Genomic DNA, 20078 nt, shown 5'->3' with positions numbered 1-20078 from the left:
ATGGTCCTTTGGCACGACACAGAAAAAAATTCTGACAAAGAATTTTAGTCCCGAAATTCATCATGTTCAGGTGACATAAAGCTTTAAAAAAAGAGAGGTGATTATATAGAAAAAGTAGTATGTGTAAACAAGTTGTGCAAGAATATACACCAATTTTTAAATTTTAAATAGATTTTTGGTGAGGAAAAAAAAAAATAATAAAATTGTGGGTTAAAGACTTTTGAGTGGCCTTTTATAAAAGTATATATTTTTCAAATGTATGTATTAACTATCTAAATAGTGTCAACCATTTAAATTTTAAATAGATTTTTGGTGAGAAAAAAAAAATTGTGGGTTAAAATAAAGACTTTTTGAGTGGCCTTTTATAAAAGTATATATTTTTTAAATGTATGTATTAACTATCTAAATAGTGTCAAAAGATGCTCTAAATACGAAACATTTGTCTATTCTAATTAATCTGTGGTTCAATGAATAGGACTTAATCAATTATTATTAAAAGAATTTTTCTATAACAGAAAATTTCATTGTTTACTTCTTATTAGTATTAACAGAGGCAAAATAATGCAAGGAAGTTATATTAAATTACCCAATTAATTTTCTAGTAATTTTAATTGTCAAGTGAATGCACTAGTGAAATCTTGCAACAAAAATACCATTAAATGATAAACACAGGAATCAGCATCCCCTTGTTATCACTATGACTTTCAATCTGCATCATTACTTGTCAAAATTCAAAGCATGACTGTTATAGTTCATTTTTTAATGGTGAATTCTGTACATCATATGTAAGCTTGGTAGTTAATAGCAGTTCATGTGCATTGTATTTTCTAGATACATACATTTATTATGGAGATAGCAGATAATGAAAGAATATAACTATAATAAAGCAATCATTAAATATAAAACCAAACAATTAATTTCCATGCTTATTTTATGGTAACAGTTAGTAATTATTTATTGTTCAGGTATATGGTTTGGGATTGATATTTTATATCAATATAGTTGTTTTTTAATAGTTGTAAATGACAACTATTAAATTGTTTTTTAATAGTTGTAAATGACACTAAATAAGAAAATTTAAGGCATATTTATTTCATGAAGTACTTGCAACCAGAACTTTCATCACACGTCAGGGCTCATTCTAGGTAAATTGAAACAAATATATGCATATCACATTTCCAAATTTTTACATCATTTGTGCCTAGTATAGTATACAATACTATTTTAATTTGTTGTACTAACAGTGTCCTAATTGATAACAAGAATTTTTGAATTAAAATAAACACATCTACATCTTACCGATCAACTATAACATCAACAATAATAATAGCAATAAAAAAAAAATAAATAAGACTACGATATGTCGTTTTTATTCACCTTAAATATATCTTATATATATATTACAATGTTAATCTTACTTATTTCTCTGCTATTCATTCAATGTAACATCACTTTAATTTTTCTTGACTAGGTAATGTCATAGAACAGTCAACCACTGTTTGTAGAATAAGGCAGAAACATGATACTCATGTTTTTAATCATAGCAACTTCAGCTAGTATTTTCATTTAATATCCAGTAAAAATTTAAAATTACACCTTTCCTACTGCACCCTGAGTAATGTACCTGCTATGACTCAGATACGCATTACAGAGGATTACCACTGGTTATTTATATACAAGAAACTCAAAAGGGGTGTGGGGTGATAAAGGCTAACAAGGTTTAGAAAATTTCAAAAGACTGGCATCTACACAAACATTATATACAATGGTTTTTTTTTTCCTTTTTTAAATTTTTTCTTAAACCATAGGAAGCTAAGGTACAGGCTTTTTTACAAGATAGAACTACTAGAATTAATACTCGGGCAAGTATTTATACAAAACATATATACAGCTGTTAAATTAAATTTATATCAATGACAATACAAATGAAAAAGTCTAGCCATTGTTAAAATATAACATGATCAGGTGGGTCCTCGGCACAGTCTCCCATGGTCAGACGATACATGGCCATTTCTGTTATTCCATGGTAGTGAACAAAAGCTGCAGCAATAACAAGGATGTGGAATATTTGATGACTATGAAACTGCAAAAATTTGTAAAAAAATATAAAAATAAATAAAGCAACTGTGGTTCCGAGGAGTTACCTATAATAGGATAATAAACATTTCTTTCCTAGTTATAGAAGCAAAATTGTATGGCATTAATTTTATCAACTTATGAAACTAAAAAGGTTTTCTTCTTGTTTGGTCTATACAGTTCACACACAGTTCTCTGTGCACCTGCAAAGAATGCTTAGACAGATAAGTGTTGCATACAAAGTAGAGTGAGTGAAGCAGGCAGGTGTAACAAAGCAGGTGATACATGTGTGAGGCATGCATACATACATAACAGATTCCTCCAAACTTATGCAGCATGCTAACCTCATACTGTAGCCTGCTATGATATGGACAAGCATATAATTACCTTCACAATACAAAAATTGTGAAGGTGAATTATTCATTGCATAAAAACTGACATGTAATGTTTCGTGAATTAATGATTATGGTGAATGTTAGTGATGGTGCCATATATGAGATGTGGAAATAGTTCCTGGACTGGTGCGATAAAAAGAACACAAATTGAAGGAGCTCAAAAATGGTTTTATTTTTATTCAAAGTAATCACCACTTGACTGATTGTACATATTACACCATTCTAAAAGTTTCTGTAAAGAGTGAGCGAAATCATCCAAGAGATGATGTTTAATTTGGCAGTTGCATTTTTCTATATGTTCTTAACATTGTGAAATCCCTTTCCTTTGAGGGCAGCTTTCATCTTGGGAAAGAGGAAGAAGTCTGCTGATACTAGATCAGAATAGGATGGATTGTTGATCTGTACAATGCCATGTTTTGTCAGAAATGCCTTCACACAAGTGCAAATTGTGTGGGGGCACTGTTGTGCAACAAGAACCAGCTTTCTTTCTCTCAAAATTGTGGCATTGCCCAGGAAATGCTTCAATAGTCTTTGAAGCACCTGTTGTACATAGAATGTAGCATTGAATGAATCTCTCTCTCTTTCTCTCCTCCTTCAGGTACAAACAGGTAAATTACACCGTTTGTCAAAAACATGATCAGAATTGTTTTGATCCTAGACTTCTGTAAACAAAACTTTTTGGACCTTAGCGATGATTTTGAAGTCCACTGCATGTCTTGACGCTTCATCTCTGGGCCTTATTGAAACACCCAACATACATCTCCACTGACAATATAGTCGAGGAAATTAGGATTGTCTTGGCAAGTCTGGATGAAGTCTTCACACTCTTCACTGTTTCTGCTCATCCGTCAGGCTATGCAGCCCAAATTAAATTTTGCAGACCTTCCTTTTCCCTAAATCTTCATTCAGAATTGGACAAATCATCTTCTTATTCATATCCAACTCATCAGCCATCATTTTGAGGATCACACAATGATCTCTCGTCTCGCCACAATTTCCCAAACTTTTGCAACTCTGTCCTCATTTTGAGAAGCTGACAGACACCCACTTCTTGGTTCACTGCGAACATCTTTACGTCTGTCTCTGAACATTTATACCATTCAAACACTCTGGTATGACCTAGTGTTTCATCACCATAAATAGTTTTGAACATTTCATATATTTCTGTTGCAGATTTTCCCAGTTTAAAGCAAAATTTGATATTTGTTTGTTGCTCCATTGCAAAATCGTGACATGGGACATTAACACTACTAATGAAACTGGTTGTTACTTGCAACCTGTTAAGCCTGCTGTACCACCCGTATCTGTACCTGTACCTGCTGTATCTCTGTACCACCATATATTGGAGAAAGTCTGAACTACAATGTGCCACTTCCATTTATTTTCAAACTTATCGAACATGACTGCAACAGGATCAGTCTGGGACCTTTATTACTACTCCTTGTATGTTGCAATACCAATTCTTTTTTGTGTTTTCCTACTGTTTTTTGGAAAAACAGTAGGAAAACAGGAGTTTTTTTTGGAAAAAGCAGGAGGAAGTCCACACTACATTAGAAATTAAATGTCACTGACAATGTACATAGGATTTGTTTGGATTTTCTATTAAATATCAACTGATTTTGATTGCTTCGAGAGAGATACTGTTGCAGCCCTTGCCCTCTTCAGAAATGATGAGTCAAGATTTTGTTCATATCAATGGCCCTACTGTCTAGACCTGGCTGTCATTTCCAAAGTTTCACCAGAAAGAAAAGATCTGAACTCAGTTCTTGTTTTTCTAACCTGTCTGAATATTCTATTACACTTAACATTGCTATGAGGAATTGTTAAAATTCCAAGCACGACTTGGGATAATTTATTATATTTCAAGCAATACAAGGTTCAAGAGCTGTAAGAAACTAACAAGTAAACAAGCTTTCTTGTGTACTTGTTAGTTTCCCAGCCAAGGGCACCACTATACATCAGTTCTTTCTTCTTTCATAATGTCTTGGAAGGTACCAAAACTGACAGAACTTATGCAGAAAAACATCTATTTCTTTATCTTTAATGACTATGAAGTACATGGGAAACTTTCTCACAAAAAATTCAAATATGAAAATGATGCACTACCAATTGATGAAATTTGTGCTATCTCAGCATTTATAAGAAAAATTTTTTTAATGAGAACTAATGCACCTTGTAGTTACATGCAACCATAACATACTTCATCACGGTGCTAAGGAACAGAACTTGTTCTTGTTTCCATGAACTTGGCAGTAGAAGTGCTTATGATTCTGTCAGAATCACTCATCTGGTCTAATTTGCTACGGTAATCAGTTTCCAATATGGAATTGGAAGATTTGAAAATTGTCGGTAAAATAAATTTGCAAATAACATTCTTCAATTTACCTAGGAGTAATGAACTCAATACAAGGATTTAAGAGCTGTTAGAATTTTCAAATGTTGGTATAACATTTAAAAGAAACAAGAAATGCCTGTTCCGAAATTCCGTCAGAGATTGGTAATTTGGAATCTCCTCTTTTTGATCTTCACTGGCTTAAAATCTCTCTACCTCATTCTGTCAAATTCATCTGTTGTCTCTACCGTTCTCCCAACTCCACTAATCACTTGGAGCTCTATAACTTCCTCTCTTTGCAACTTGACTTTCTCCAGTCCAACTTTCCTAACAGTGAGGTAATTTTCCTTGGTGATTTTAATGTTCACAACTCCAGCTGGCTTCTGTTTTCTAGTTACACCGACCTACTGGTCGAGATGCCAAGGCTTTTGCAATTACTAATGACCTTGCACAGATTGTTCATTTACCTACAAGAATACTAGACAATCCTAACCATACAGCCAACATGCTTGATCTTTTTCTCACAAACAACCCTTCTAAGTACACGGTCGAAGTGAGCAGTTCTTTAGCCACCTCAGATCACAACTTGGTGATTGTCTCTTCTCCAATGGAGCCTTTATCTTGTGGCTATTCCCAACCTCGTGTTGTTTGGCATTACAAGAATGCAAAATGGGATGACCTTCAAGATTTATCTTCTTTTCCTTGGTCGGATTACTGTATCAAAACTTCTGATGTCAACGTTTGCTCAGATTGCGTCAGTGAAATTATTCTTCTAGAAATGGAATCCTTTAGTCCACACTCCACTTTAAAATCTCATCCTTTATCTAAACCTTGGTTTTCCAATAAATGTGCTAAGGCTGTTCAAGAGAAGAATGTTGCATATCGTAATTGGCTTGTTTCCAATTCTTCAGTTTCATTTTCTGCCTACACCAAAGGTCGCAACAATTGTCAAGCAGTTATTAATCAGTCCAAACTAGAGTTTGAACAGGCTAAGAGTAGAAAACTTGTTTCTTGCCCTAATGGTAGCTGAGCATTCTGGTCTCTTGCCAAAGCTGTTAGCCGCAACTTTTTCCCATCTCTACTCCTACCTCTGTCAAAACCAGGTAGTTCTGTTGTCACTCCAGCCAAAGATAAAGCTGATCTGTTGACATTCCATTTTCCTTCCAACTCATGTATTAATGATCTTGGTAAAACACCTCCCATCATTCCTAACATGCTCCATTCAATGCCTCATATAGTCTTCCGTCAAAAGGATGTCAGAAGGATTTTGACGAAACTTGATACTCAGAAAGCTCCAGGTCCTGATGGTATTTCTCCACTTGTTCTCAAAACTGGTGCTCCTGAACTTACTCCTGTTCTTTGCCGCTTTTTTTTCACTTTCTTATTCCAAAGATGTTTTTTCTTCTGCTTGGAAATTTGCTCATATCCAGCCAGTTCCTAAAAAGGGTGACAAATCCCTCCCATCCAATTATCGTCCCACTGCAATTACTTCTACTCTTTCTAAAGTAATGGAGAAATCAATTAACCACCAACTCTTAACTACCTAGAACCCCTTCTGTCTGATCAGTGATTGCCAGTATGGATTCCATCACTGTCGATCCACTGGTGATACTTTGCCTTATGTTATCCATTTATGAATGAATTCAATGGAATAGGTCTTCTAAACAAGCTTCCATCTTATGGTTTGCCAACTGTTTTTTGTAATTGGTTATCCAGTTTTCTCTCTGATCGCTCACTGAGGGTGATGGTAGATGGCTCTCTGTCTTCTAACTTCTTCACTAATGTTGGTGTCTCTCAAGGTTCAGTTTTTTCCCCTACTCTTTTCCTCTTGTGTATTAATGACCTTCTTCCATTGACTGGAAATCCTATCCATAGTTTTGCCGATGATAGCACATTGCATTCCACTTTCCAGTTTGAGAAACTTCGCCCTGCTCAATCAGCTTCAACTTCTCCAATATCCGCTACCAATTCCTTTAATGTCGATCTCCAGGTAATTCTCCAGTCGGACAAAGACAACTTAGTTCATTTCAATACTTCTAAAACTCAGTCTTATCTTATATCTCACAAAAAAGAATTCTTCTGCTCCTATGCTTATCATTGGTAACACTCCTATTTCTAGGCAAGATGATATCTCTCTTTTGGGGATTACCCTGACTTCTAATCTCTCTTGGCACAAGCACATTACAAATATTGCTTCCTCTGCATCTAAAAAACTTGGTTTTCTCTTTCGCTCTCGGCGTTACTTTTCTTCCAAACAGCTGTTCACTCTGTACAAATCGCAAATCCACCCTCCATGGAATATTGTTCCCACATTTGGGGAAGTGCCCTCAAAACCTCTCTCAGATTTCTAGATTCCATTCAGAAGAGGGCAGTTAGGTTAATTAATGACTCATCTCTAACAGAGTCTCTCCACTCACTCACTCTCTCATAGACATACTGTTTCTGCTGCATGCCTTTTCTACAGATACTTCTAGGGGCACTGTTCTTCTGAATTGGCTTCTAAAATTCCCACTCTCTCTCTTTCAAAACAGTCAGAACATGTGCCACGACCAGCCAACATCCATTTACTGTCCAACTTCAAACTCACAGAACCAACTTTTCATCTTCCTTGTTTATTCATTCAACTGCTGTTTTCTGGATTAAACCTTCCTTCGTACTTATTTCCTGAAAATTAGTCTACAGAAGTTGAAGTCAACAAATATCTTCTTTCGTATTCTCAACCTCCACCCCAAGCACGGTTCTAATACATCTTTTGTTTGAGGTTTTCACAAAAAAAAAAAAAAAAAAAAATAAATAAAACAAATAAAAGCAAATGTAAATTGCTTTTATTCAAGCCAGAGGAGAGAACCACAAATGGACCGTCTGCATGAGAGAGGATAACATGCCTAGAATAATCAGCTTGCTTGGCCTGTTTAGGATTGCTTTTACCATAAGTTTCAATTCAGAAGTTCTTTCTTGAGTTCATCAATCTGTCTCCTTTCAAAACTTTGGATTATAAGCTACATTTGAACATTAGTCAATATCACTCGCTAGTAACTGCTTGTACTTTTCAATTTGGTAACTCTTTAAAGTGCTCATATGCTTTTCTCCATTTCTAACCTCTTATTTATACAGACCCATAAAAGGTTACAATATTGTATCACACTACTTACATATTTAACCAAAGGCAGCCAACATGTAATACATGCTTTAATTTATTTATTTTTTTACTTCAATGGCATGCATCAGTTGAAATAGTTTAAATCTGTCTTTCCTTTTAATACTTCTTTCTAGGTAATAATAAATGTCTGCCAAGTATTCATCCACTTTCACAGAAAGGTATGCAAATTCCTTTTAAGCAGACAAATTAATATGATGACAAGGAGACCACCTAGTATCACCAAATGCTCAATCTCCTCTTTTAATACCCTTGCTATTGCAGTGTTTAGGCATTACCATAACAGGTGTATTATCAACACTAAGTGCCAGAAAGTTTCTTTCAGGTTGTTAAGCAGAAGATGTTCAATGTTGTACCCTGTAGAGTCAACTTCCAAAGCCAGCAAGCTGCTTTCAATTTGACGGGTTTTTTTAATTTTTTTTTTTATTAAATCAAACTATCGCCAAAATGGGATATACCTTGAAATCACTTTGATTACTGTAATCTATAGCAATGCTGAGTTTTGCAACACAGACTACCACAGCATACCTGATATCATTAATGAAAATAAGCAGGAATTCCAAAGTTTAAACAAAAACCAATTTTAACATGGTTTTATTATTATTTTTTGAGAAAAGAAAAAGACAGAGTATAACTGATTTTTTTTTTTGTTGCAAAAAAGACAAACTCTTTATCACCAACTATATTACAAAAGTGATACGAAAAAAGTCAAACTGAGTAAAAAAGATAGATTCTCTACAGCAAATCTGAATGGTTGGCAGCTATAAATGTATGACTATTTGCATTACTAGTTGTATGCACTCATAATGCAGGTACCTAAATGCCTTACAGATGACCTAAACTGTAATATGGAATTTTGCTTGCATTATATTGGTACTGCTGGTGGAGCTATCTGCAGAGGATTCTTGATGGAAATGGATCATGATACCATCATTAAGAGTTGGAAAAGGAAAATGAAGAATATTATCTTACAATGAAAAGAAGTGGGATCATTAAATGTTCAGTGCTGGTAAGGTCACTTTTCATTTTTCTCTGATTGCCAAGAACCATTAGTCATGGAGTTTCTACTACATTCCAATAAATGCTGATGCAACTGCAAAATCTTATCAAGGCATGGTGGTTGTAGTGTCACAGTGTTAAATGACAACAAATTCTTGCAAAAGGAAAGTATATTATAAAGGCTACACTGGACAAAATTTGTTAGAGGTGTAGTAAGGATAAATTTTATCCCTACTACACACATCTTTTTTGGTGAGATTACCATATTGCTGATCTCCTTAAACAAGTTCTAAAGGATGCATATATTCATATGAATGATACTGTGAAGGCAATAGCCACAAGTTGCTTTTAAGAGAAATCACATGAATTTTATAAGGAAAGAGTGAATTTGCTAGTAAAATAGTCAAGGTTTAAATACCTAGAACCATTTTGTATAATCATTTGCAATGCAAAACAAATATGCACATTTTCTGTTTTTTTTTTTTTTTTTAAACAACCCCAGGCATGTGTTGTTTTGAGTGGTTTTTCACATGTTAGACATTTTTCAAACATTGAAGGCTTTTTTTTTTTTACGAGCAAGTGTTTTTATTTTGTATTCTAATTGTCTCTGTTATGTTATTGCACTCTAGGCTGTCAATGTGTCCTGCTCTTGTTCTCCTGGCCTGTTTCTAATTAGATATTATTCTTCTTTTAAAACAGTGGAGCATTTTCTGTTAGTATTGGCATGAAACTTAAGCTCAGCTTATTTGTGCTCTCCCTCGTACAAGTGTTTCTCATTTTCTTTTTTTTTTCTTTTTTTTTTTACGAGAATGTCAGAAGTTTGAAAAATAAACTGCAACTCTTAATAATTTATTTGCATCATCAGATTAAAACATTGTTGGATGGTGAAACTTGGCTTTCTCCTAATTGGGATCTCTCTCCCCCTCTACTTTTGGATACAATTTGGCTCTACTGCTCTTTTTGCTTCTGGATCTGTTAAGACTGGCAGAAGTGTCAGTTTATTTTTGTTTGTAAGCTGTTATTAAACGGAAGATTTGGTAATAAAGCTTCAGTCTGATCAACAAAGTTTTTTTTCAAGTTTTACTTTTATTTTTATTTATTTATATTATTTTGTTTTTTTACCTTCTCTATCCCATCTCTGTTGATTTGGTTCTAATGTTGCTTGGCTGGTTTGTAGTTTTTGTAACCCTTCTTATAGTGTTTTGTTGATGAGAGATTTTAATTTTGTCAATTCACATGCCATTTGACTTTCAGAAGTGTGCCCCCCTGTTCTGTTCAATTATGTAGTATAGCATATCCTCGATCCATCGAAATAAGGAAATAATATGCCACACATTATAATGATAACTGTGTCAAGTCATAAAGCACTAAGCTCATTTTTCATGCTAAACTTGGGAAAAAATCATAAACTTATAAAAACTGGTAAAGTTACAGTGCCAACTTCAATTTATTTTCATTCATATATTTAATGGTTGATGACTAATTATATTCATTACATTTTTGCTTACCCATATGTCACATTTACCAGGGAAAAATCTTTCTGGAACTCGAAGAGCATAAAACAGAGCACCTGTAATATATAAAATACCCATCAAACATAGCCATCCAAACGATGCCTGATATACTGCTCGAAACCAACCCTCTGCAACAAGGTAATGAACTGCTGGAATTACTCCACTAAGTCCAAAACCCATGAAAACACCTACAAATAAATATCAGAGAAAAGTAAGCAATATTTATTTCAAGAATTATTACAAAATTCTCATTGGAATGACACATTCTGACAATGAGAATTTGTAATAATTTTTGAAAGGTACATATTGTTAAATGAACTATTGTATAAAACAGTGTCCAATGTCCCTTATTTTAACAAAGCTATTAGTGCCTAAGGGATATCCTTGAGATTTTATATTAGACAAACAAAATTGTAAGTTATCCCGATATTTTGTTTGAACTGTTATACCATATATGTGCATATGTGAGGCATATTAGCATTAGCTGAGACATATGATGCAAGAAAGCATGCTCATATAGCAAAAGCCAAAAAAAAAAAAAAAAAACCTTCCCATTTCACCCACACTCCAAATGTTTGTTTAGTTCAGCCTTAAATTTATTTAAGCTATCAACTTCCATAACAACAGATGGAAGTCTGTTCCAGTAATCAACTACCTGCTGGCTAAAAGCAAACTTCCGCATATCATTCTAAAACTGTTTCCTTAATTTGAATCTATGCCTCTCAGGTTCTTAATCTGAGCAAGTGGAGCAAGGGTAACTAAGAGTAGGAACAGGTGCATGTACACCAATGCTAGGAGTATAGTTAATAAATTTGATGAGCTTGAGGTGCTAGTCAAGACATCAAAGGCAGATATTGTTGGGATATCAGAGACGTGGTGTCACATAGATATAAGCAGTGCAGAATTGGAATTTGGGGAGTACAATGTGTACATGAAGGATAGACAGGACAGGAAGGGAGGAGGGGTTATGCTGTTAGTTAAGAAACACATAAAATCTAAGAAAGTGCATCCAATTGATTTTGGTGGAAAATGCAGTGTTGAGTCTGTTTGGTGTGAAATAAGCACTGGGAAAGGAAAAATGAGAGTAGGTGTGTGTTATAGGCCTAATGAATCTGATGAGTATAATGAGCAATTGTAAAGAGAAATAGAGTGGGCCAGTAAATCAGAATGTCTTATAATGGGGGATTTTAACTTTCCAGATAATGACTGGATGACTGTCTTCTACAGCAACATGTTCGAGAGGCAACCAGAGGGAGTAATACTCTTGATTTGATTATCAGGAGTGATTATTCATGCATTAAGAATTTACAGATAAAGGAACCACTGGGTGACAGTGATCACAATGTACTGAAGTGGGAATTACTTAAAGATATAATTGCCATCAAGGCTAAAGGAAAGGACTTTTGCTTTCGTAAAGGTGACTACAGAGGTCTCAGACAGTTTTTGGATTCTGTACAGTGGGATCAACTGATGATGTTACCAACGTTGAATTCTAAATGGGAAGCCTTCAGAGACTTAATTTTGGAGGCTACTAGGCTTTTCATTCCAACTAAGAAATACTGCTCAAGGTTTAGGCCTACATGGATGTCAGATGAATTAATGAGGCTTGTGGCAGAGAAGAAGAATGTAGGGTTGCATATAAAGTGTCAGGTGACACAGAAGCCTATGGCAGGTATAAACTAGTCTGTAATCAATTCACAAAGGAGGTTAGGCAGGCGAAGGCAGATTACGAGAAATTATTGGCAAAGGATGCAAAGAAAAACAGCAAAGAGTTCTTTACTTATGTAAACTCTAGAATAGAAAGGGATGAATCAGATTGGACCGCTTAACATAGATGGGTTGACTATTGATGATCATGCTCAGGTAGCTGATAAACTGAATGAGTATTTTGCATCTACATTCACACATGAGGAGTTATTCAATGAGGGGAGTACCAGAAGTTCATCAAACGCTAACAGAGAGCTAAGTGATTTTGTAATAACAGAGCAAAATGGAGGAGAAATTGTTGAAGTTAAACGTAAGGAAGGCACCTAGGTGGATGGGATTTATCCAGTTATATTAAAGGAGGCAGCAAAGGAAGTAAGCAAACCCTTAGCCATAATTAAGAGAGCTTCCTTGGACTCAGGGGAGGAGGACCACATGGACTGGAAGTGTGCAAATGTATCACCAATTCACAAAGGGGATTCCAAAAGTGACACAAATAAAGGAACACTACAGACCTGTTAGTTTAACTTGTGTTCCGGGAAAAATAATGAAATCACTGGTTAAAGAAGCATTGCAGGATAATCTAGACAAGACTGCAGTAATAGTTAAGACACAGCATGGGTTTGTTAAAGGGAGGTCTTGTCTGACGAATTTGATTGGATACTATGATGTGGTCACAAAGGAACTGAATGCCAAAAATAATTTTGATATCACATACTAGGATTTCAGGAAAGCTTTTGACACTGTTGCACATGGAAGACTGCTGTATAAATTGGAGAGGTATGGCATTAAGGGTAAGTGGCTACAATGGATAAAGGGATGGTTGAGTGGGAGGCCACAGAGAGTGGTAATCAATGGACAGCGCTCTTCGTGGACAAATGTTATTAGTGGAGTTCCCCAGGGTTTGGTGTTGGGCCCATTGTTGTTTTGCATATATATCAATGATATTGATGAAGGTATATCAGGATTAATGTCCAAGTTTGCAGATGATACAAAGGTGGCAGGGTTGTTAATGGCAGTAAAGACAGTATGCTACTCCAATTGGATCTAGATAAGTTGGGAAAATGGGCTGAGAAGTGGCAACTGAAGTTTAATATTGGCAAATGTAAAGTACTGCATATGGTTAGCAATAACCAAAGAGAAATGTACCAAATGTGTGGTACTACACTTAGGGAAGTGGAAAGTGAAAAAGACCTGGGGGTAATTGTGCAGTCAAATATGAAGTTTGCTGAGCAGTGCAGATGGGCTGCTAGGGCAGGTCATGGAGTCTTGTCAATGATATATAGGAATTTTGCTAGCAGGGACAGGGAGGTGATTATCCCGTTATACAAGGCAATGATCAGGCCACACCTAGAGTACAGGTCTGGAGGCCTAATTTCAGGAATGATGTAGAGTCGGTAGAATGAGTAGAAAGAAGGGCAACAAGGCTAACAAGAGGAACAAAGGGGTGCTCTTACCAAGAAAGGCTTAAGTTCTGCAAATTGCAGCATCTGGAGAGTAGGCACCTGCAAGGTGGTCTGATTGAGTTGTATAAGGCCTTGAATGGGTAGAGCAAGCTGAATGCTGATGGAATTCTTCCTCTTGCTCAGATTAAGAACGTGAGGGGGCACGGATTCAAATTGAGGAAAGACAGTTATAGAACAGATGTGCGGAAATTTGCCTTTAGCCAGCGGATAGTTAATTGGTGTGGAACAGACTTCCATCTTTCGTTGTGAAAGTTGATAGCCTAAATAAATTTAAGGCTGAGCTGGACAGGCATTTGGAACAAATGGAGGAGTGAAATGGGAGGGTTTTTTTTTTTTTTTTGGTTGATGCGGCATAAGCTTGCTTTCTTGCATCGTATGCCTCTTCTAATGCTAATGCTAACTGATGATACACAAAACAACAATGGGCCCAGCACTGAACTCTGGGATCTCCACTAATAACATTAGTCCACGTAGAGCAGTGTCCATTTATTACCACTCTCTGCCGTCTCCCACTCAACTATCCCTTTATCTATTGCAGCATCTTGCCCTTAATGCTATACTGCTCCAATGTATAAAGCAGTCTTCCATGTGCAATAGCTGGAACAGGTTGGAATCACAGGGAAAATCCTTAGATGGATAGCTGGATGGTTTCAGGGCAGGAGGCAAGGGTTATGATAAATGGTTATTCCTCAGACTGAGTTGATGTAAAAAGTGGGGTTCACCAAGGATCAGTATTAGGACCTCTGTTGTTTTTGATTAGTGGATGTAGTGTTTTTGTAAAGCGGTTCCTGTAGTTCCACACAAATCAGTGTTGAGTACTCTGTGAAGTATGCACAACATTGCAAGGCCAGTCATTGTGGGTTATGTGTGAGCAGTGCGTTGTTTGTTTTGTTTGATTCTGGTTACTGGGAGACTCGATCGCCATGGAAGGAGCCTTTCAGCATCCGTCCACTGGCCCGAGGAGCCGCACCAAGAAGATAGAGAAATGCCTGACGGGCTCTCTCTCCCCCACTTGCAAAGCAAGAGAGCTGAGAGGCCAAATTAGAGGAACAGAATGAGTTGAATAGGAAAGATAAGAAAAGGGGAAGGAAGCAAGGATAGGCAGAGCAGAAGGCTAGCCCACAGCAGAGGGCCAAACAGCCAGGTGATCACATGCCTGTCAGTTGACCAGCATCAGCAGAACCCCTTCGACAAGGACTCATTGAGGGTGGTTAAAATCCCACCTGGGAGTGTCCCAGGCCAGCAAAAGATCCCGAAAGCATCTAATCCCATGCCGATGGAGAGGCGGTGTCAGCAAAGGAACTTCAATCCCCTTGGTTTATCCCCTGCAGAGAGAAGTGTTGGAGTCGGCAAGAATCTCTGGTGGAAGCTTTGTCAAGAGAAGTTGAGAATCATTCTGAAGTCTTCTATGAACAGCAGAGAACATGATGGAGCATTGCAGGAGAAGATGAAGTTACTGTGGATGGACAGGAAAAAATTAGAGACGGCTCTAGAGTGGCCACATAATAGAGACTTAGTGATGTGATTGCAATGGTGCATCCTGTGGAGCACAGAATCATTACTGGGATTGGTATATCCTTATGGCTTTTGTTGTTTTTGATTTTCATAAATGACATTGATGAAGGGATAGAGGGCGCGATGTCAATTTGCAGATGATGTAAAGATTGGTAGAGTAGTTAATGATTGCTGCCAAGCAGAGCTTCTTCAGAATGACCTAGATAGACTTTAGGGATGGTCAGAAAAATGGCAGCTATGCTTTAATCCAGCAAAGTGTATAAGATATTGCACCTGGGGAAGAGTAACCCCAAAATAATTTATACACTTGGCGGAGTTAAACTAAAGTCGGTAGTGGAGGAAAGGGACTTGGGTGTTACGATACAGTCAGACTTTAAGTTCTCTAAGCATTGTAGACAGGTTGCAAGGACGGCCCATGGTGTCCTATCGATGATTTATCGAAGAATCACTAGTAAAGATAAGGATGTCACGTAATCCCAGTAAATAAGCTATTGTTAGACCACACTTGGAATACTGTGTTCAGGTATGGAGACTGCACCTAAAGAAAGACATTTTGCTTCTTGAAAGGGTCTAGAGATGGGTAACTTGCCTGGTGACATTGGCAAAAGGGCATCCATATGAGGAAAGACTTTGAATATGTGGGTTGCAGAGCTTGGAAACTAGGCATCTTAGAGGAGACTTGATTGAGGTGTTTAAGGCTCTGAGAGGCATAAGCAAAATGAATGAGAACGAAATTTTCACAGTTATAAATGATTCTAGAACTAGGGGCCATAATTTAAAGTTATGGGGGGAGATGTTTAGACTGTATTGCAGGAAGTTTTATTTTATTTATAACCAGCGAGTTATAAATTACTGGAATAAGTTACACAGGTGGTAGAGGCTGATAGTGTGGGGAAATTCAAAGGTCAGCTGGATAATTACTTACGGGAGGAGTTTCCCTCCCGTAGGTAATTATGCTTAGGTTGTCCTTTTCCTTTTCTCTTATTTATTAATTATTATTATACAGCAATACCTCGCTTAGCATGGCTTCAAACAGCACGGGTTTCACTATAACATGGTTTTCAATTAAGTTTAAGTCTATGACAAGGCCTTTGGTATCGGGTTCCATAACAGTCATAAAATTTATTGTTTTATGACTATAATGTTCCACTGACCCAAAATTTGTATCTTAACTCATAATAAATTTATTAGTTTTCAGAGGAAGCAATAAACTTTTATGACTAAGTTAAAGTCGAAAATTTACAATAATAGCCTAGACACTTACTCTACATATATGCTGCACTGTCGTAGCCTAGGTATGCATACATATATGCTGTGCTGCCAGCTCTATTGTCTCACATGCACATGTGCCAATCCTCAGGAAGCCAGCGGCAACAGCGTTCAGTGTTCCATCCTTGACTTTGAAAAGCTATTACCTTGACAAGACAAGGTAATAGCTTTTCAAACTTTTTATTTCACAATTTATTTTTTATCCCTTTAAATACGAAACGAGTCAAAAAAAAGGAAAAGTAATGAAAGCGATGGAGCTACTAAACTTAAATCAAGCTCTCAGCTGCCCACATCAACGCCAGAGCTTGCACTTGGTCATCGGGCAACACAGGGGCAGCCCCCTAGGCAGAATGCGCTGGTCCCACAGGAACTAGTAGTTGTTGGTGACTCTACTGTCAGGGAAACGGGGAACATGCTTTGTAAAAAGGATAGGTGGAATAGGACCAGGGTATGTCTGCCAGGGGCAAAGGTTGATGACGTTGTAGAGCGGATATCATCTTTTAAGGGCACAAAAGGTGATATAGTTGTACACGTTGGCACTAATGATATTAAGAGTAGGAGACCGGCGGAATTACTTAGCAAGTACAGGTCACTGTTGAAAAAAAGCCGTGAATTAGGGTTGAACTTGAAAGTGTCTGCAATTCTGCCCAGACACGATAGGATGGAGTATATGATGAGAGCCTTGTCGATCAATTCGGCCCTGGAGGGATTGTGCAAGGCTCAAGGGGTAGAATTTTTTTCAGCCTGGACTGTACTTGTTAACAGGAGAGATTGCTTCTATAGGGATGGGATACACTTAAATAGAAAGGGTGCAAGAATTTTTGCTGATGCTGTCGAGGCAGTGTTAGGTGGGTCGGAAAACTGCTAGTTGGGGGGGATACAAGGACTATTAGATTAACAGTAGCCACTGGCAGAGGTGGAAGTGATTCTTGCACTGCTTCTATTCAAATGAGCAGAAGTCTGAAAAACAAGATGCAGGATATTTCAGAGACTGCTGGTAGTCATTGCGTTACAAGTAAACACATGGGTTGTGTTAGGGTAGCTAAGAATAGAAACAGGTGCATGTATACCTGCGTGTACACCAATGCTAGGAGTTTGGTAAATAAATTTGATGAACTTGAGGTATTGCTCAAAACATCAAAGGCAGATATTGTTGGGATATCAGAGACATGGTGTCACACAGATATAAGTAATACGGAACTGGAATTTGGGGAATACAATGTATATAGAAAGGATAGACAGGACAGGAGGGGAGGAGGGGTTATGCTATTAATTAAGAAACACATAAAGTCAAAGGAAGTGAAGCCAGTTGACATCGATGGACAGGGCAGTGTCGAGTCAGTTTGGTGTGACATAAGCATAGGGAAATCAAAATTGAGAGTAGGAGTGTGCTATAGGCCTAATGACTCTGATGAGTATAATAATATATTGTACAGGGAAATAGAGTGGGCCAGTAAATCAGAGAGTCTTATAATGGGGGATTTTAATTTCCCAGATATTGACTGGAATTTGTGGGTTGGTCACTCGCACACTAGCAAGGCTTTTGTGGATTTATTGGATGATTGTTTTCTACATCAGCATGTTCGTGAGGCAACAAGAGGGAGCAATACTCTTGATTTGATTATCAGTAGTGATTCTTCATGCATTAAGAACCTGCAGATAAATGAACCACTAGGTGGCAGTGATCACAGTGTGTTGAAGTGGGATTTACTCAAGGAGGTAACTACCATCAGAGGTAAAGGGAAGGGTTTTTGTTTTCGTAAAGGCGACTATGATGGTCTGAGACAGTATTTAAATTCTATACAGTGGGACCAACTGATGATGTTACCAACAGCAAACTCAAAATGGGAAGCATTCAAGGAACTAATCTTGGTGGCTACCAGGCTTTACATACCAACTAAGAAATATTGTTCAAGGTTTAGGCCTAAATGGTTGTCAGATGGACTAATGAGACATGTGGCAGAGAAGAAAAATGCATGGGATACATACAAATTAATGGGTGACATGGAAGCCTATGATAGATATAAGTTGGTCTGTAACCAAGTCACAAAGGAGATTAGGCAGGCAAAGGCAGACTACGAAAAATCCTTGGCAAAGGATGCAAAGAAAAACAGAAAGGAGTTCTTTACATACTTGAACTCGAGAAGGAAAGGGATGAATCAGATTGGTCCACTGGATATTGATGGTTCAACAGTTGAGGATCCTGCTCAGGTGGCTAACAATCTAAACGAGTATTTTGCATCTACATTCACGCATGAGGAGTTATTCAGGAAGGAGAATGATGTAGGTAAAGTAAACATTGGCAGTGAGCTGGATGATTTTGTAATAACTGAGAGGAAAGTGGAGGAGAGATTGTTGAGGATAAACATAAAAAAGGCACCTGGGGTGGATGGGATCTATCCAGTTATATTAAAGGAGGCAGCAAAGGAAGTATGCAAACCCCTAGCCATAATTATGAGAGCTTCTTTGGACTCAGGGGAGGTACCCATAGACTGGAGATGTGCAAATGTAACCCCAATTCACAAAGGAGGATCAAAGGCTGACACAAGTAATTATAGACCTGTTAGTTTAACTTCTGTTCCAGGTAAATTAATGGAGGCACTGGTTAAAGAAGCACTGCAGGATCATCTAGACAAGAATTCAGTTATAGCTCAGATGCAGCATGGTTTTGTTAAGGGCAGGTCTTGCCTGACCAATTTGATTGGATACTATGATGTAGTCACAAAAGAACTGGATGCAGGGAATAACTTTGATATTATATATTTGGATCTTAGAAAGGCTTTTGATACTGTTGCACATGGAAGACTGCTGCACAAATTGGAGCAGTATGGCATTGGAGGCAAATTGCTGCTATGGATAAGGGGATGGTTGAGTGGCAGAAGACAGAGAGTGGTAATCAATGGACACTGCTCAACGTGGACTAATGTTATTAGTGGAGTTCCTCAGGGTTCAGTGTTGGGTCCATTGTTGTTTTCGGTGTTTATGAATGATATTGATGATGGGATATCAAGTTTAATGTCTAAGTTTGCAGATGATACAAAGGTTGGCAGGGTTGTTAAGGACACTACTGACGCTATGCTGCTGCAACAGGATCTGGAAAGGTTGAACAGATGGGCTGAGAGGTGGCAAATGAAGTTTAACATTGACAAATGTAAAGTACTACATATGGGTAACAGTAACCCCAGAGCAATGTATCAACTCTGCGGTACTACACTGACAGTGGTGGAGAATGAAAAGGACCTGGGGGTAATTGTGCAGGCAGATATGAAGTTCTCTGAGCAGTGCAGACGAGCTGCAAGAGTAGCTCATGGTGTCTTGTCAATGATATACAGGAATTTTTCTAGCAGGGATAAGGAGGTGATTATTCCCTTGTATAAGGCAATGGTTAGGCCACATCTTGAGTACTGTATACAGGTCTGGAGGCCTCATTTCAAGAAGGATGTAGAGCTGCTGGAACGGGTACAGAGAAGGGCAACAAGATTAGTAAATGGAACAAAGGGTTGCTCTTACGAAGAAAGGCTTAAGTTTTGCAAATTACAGAGTCTGGAGACTAGGCACCGGCGAGGTGATCTGATAGAGGTGTATAAGGCTTTGAATGGTTTGAGCATGCTAAATGCCAATGGGATTCTTCATCTTTCTCAGAATAATCAC

The 20078-nt window shown here is 37.4% G+C and overlaps 1 protein-coding gene across 4 annotated transcripts in view; it reads right to left on the bottom strand.

Moving 5' to 3' along the window:
* Positions 1-1430: 1430 nt before the first annotated feature.
* The window catches only part of LOC150090174 (adiponectin receptor protein-like), a 155701-nt gene continuing 137053 nt past the window's right edge, over positions 1431-20078 (bottom strand). For all 4 annotated transcript variants that reach the window (XM_090368990.1, XM_090368993.1, XM_090368992.1 and 1 more), the window contains exons 8-9: positions 10468-10661; positions 1431-2083 (exon numbers count right to left, since the gene is read on the bottom strand). In XM_090368990.1, coding sequence (XP_090225116.1) covers positions 1946-2083; positions 10468-10661 — 332 coding nt within the window. In that variant the 3' untranslated portion in view covers positions 1431-1945. The remainder of the gene's footprint in view (positions 2084-10467; positions 10662-20078) is intronic.

Source organism: Mastigoproctus giganteus, chromosome 2 (assembly GCF_048544385.1).
Source record: "Mastigoproctus giganteus isolate SK-2022 chromosome 2, ASM4854438v1, whole genome shotgun sequence".
Taxonomy (NCBI): domain Eukaryota; kingdom Metazoa; phylum Arthropoda; class Arachnida; order Uropygi; family Thelyphonidae; genus Mastigoproctus; species Mastigoproctus giganteus.
This window is presented reverse-complemented; position numbering and strand designations above follow the sequence as displayed.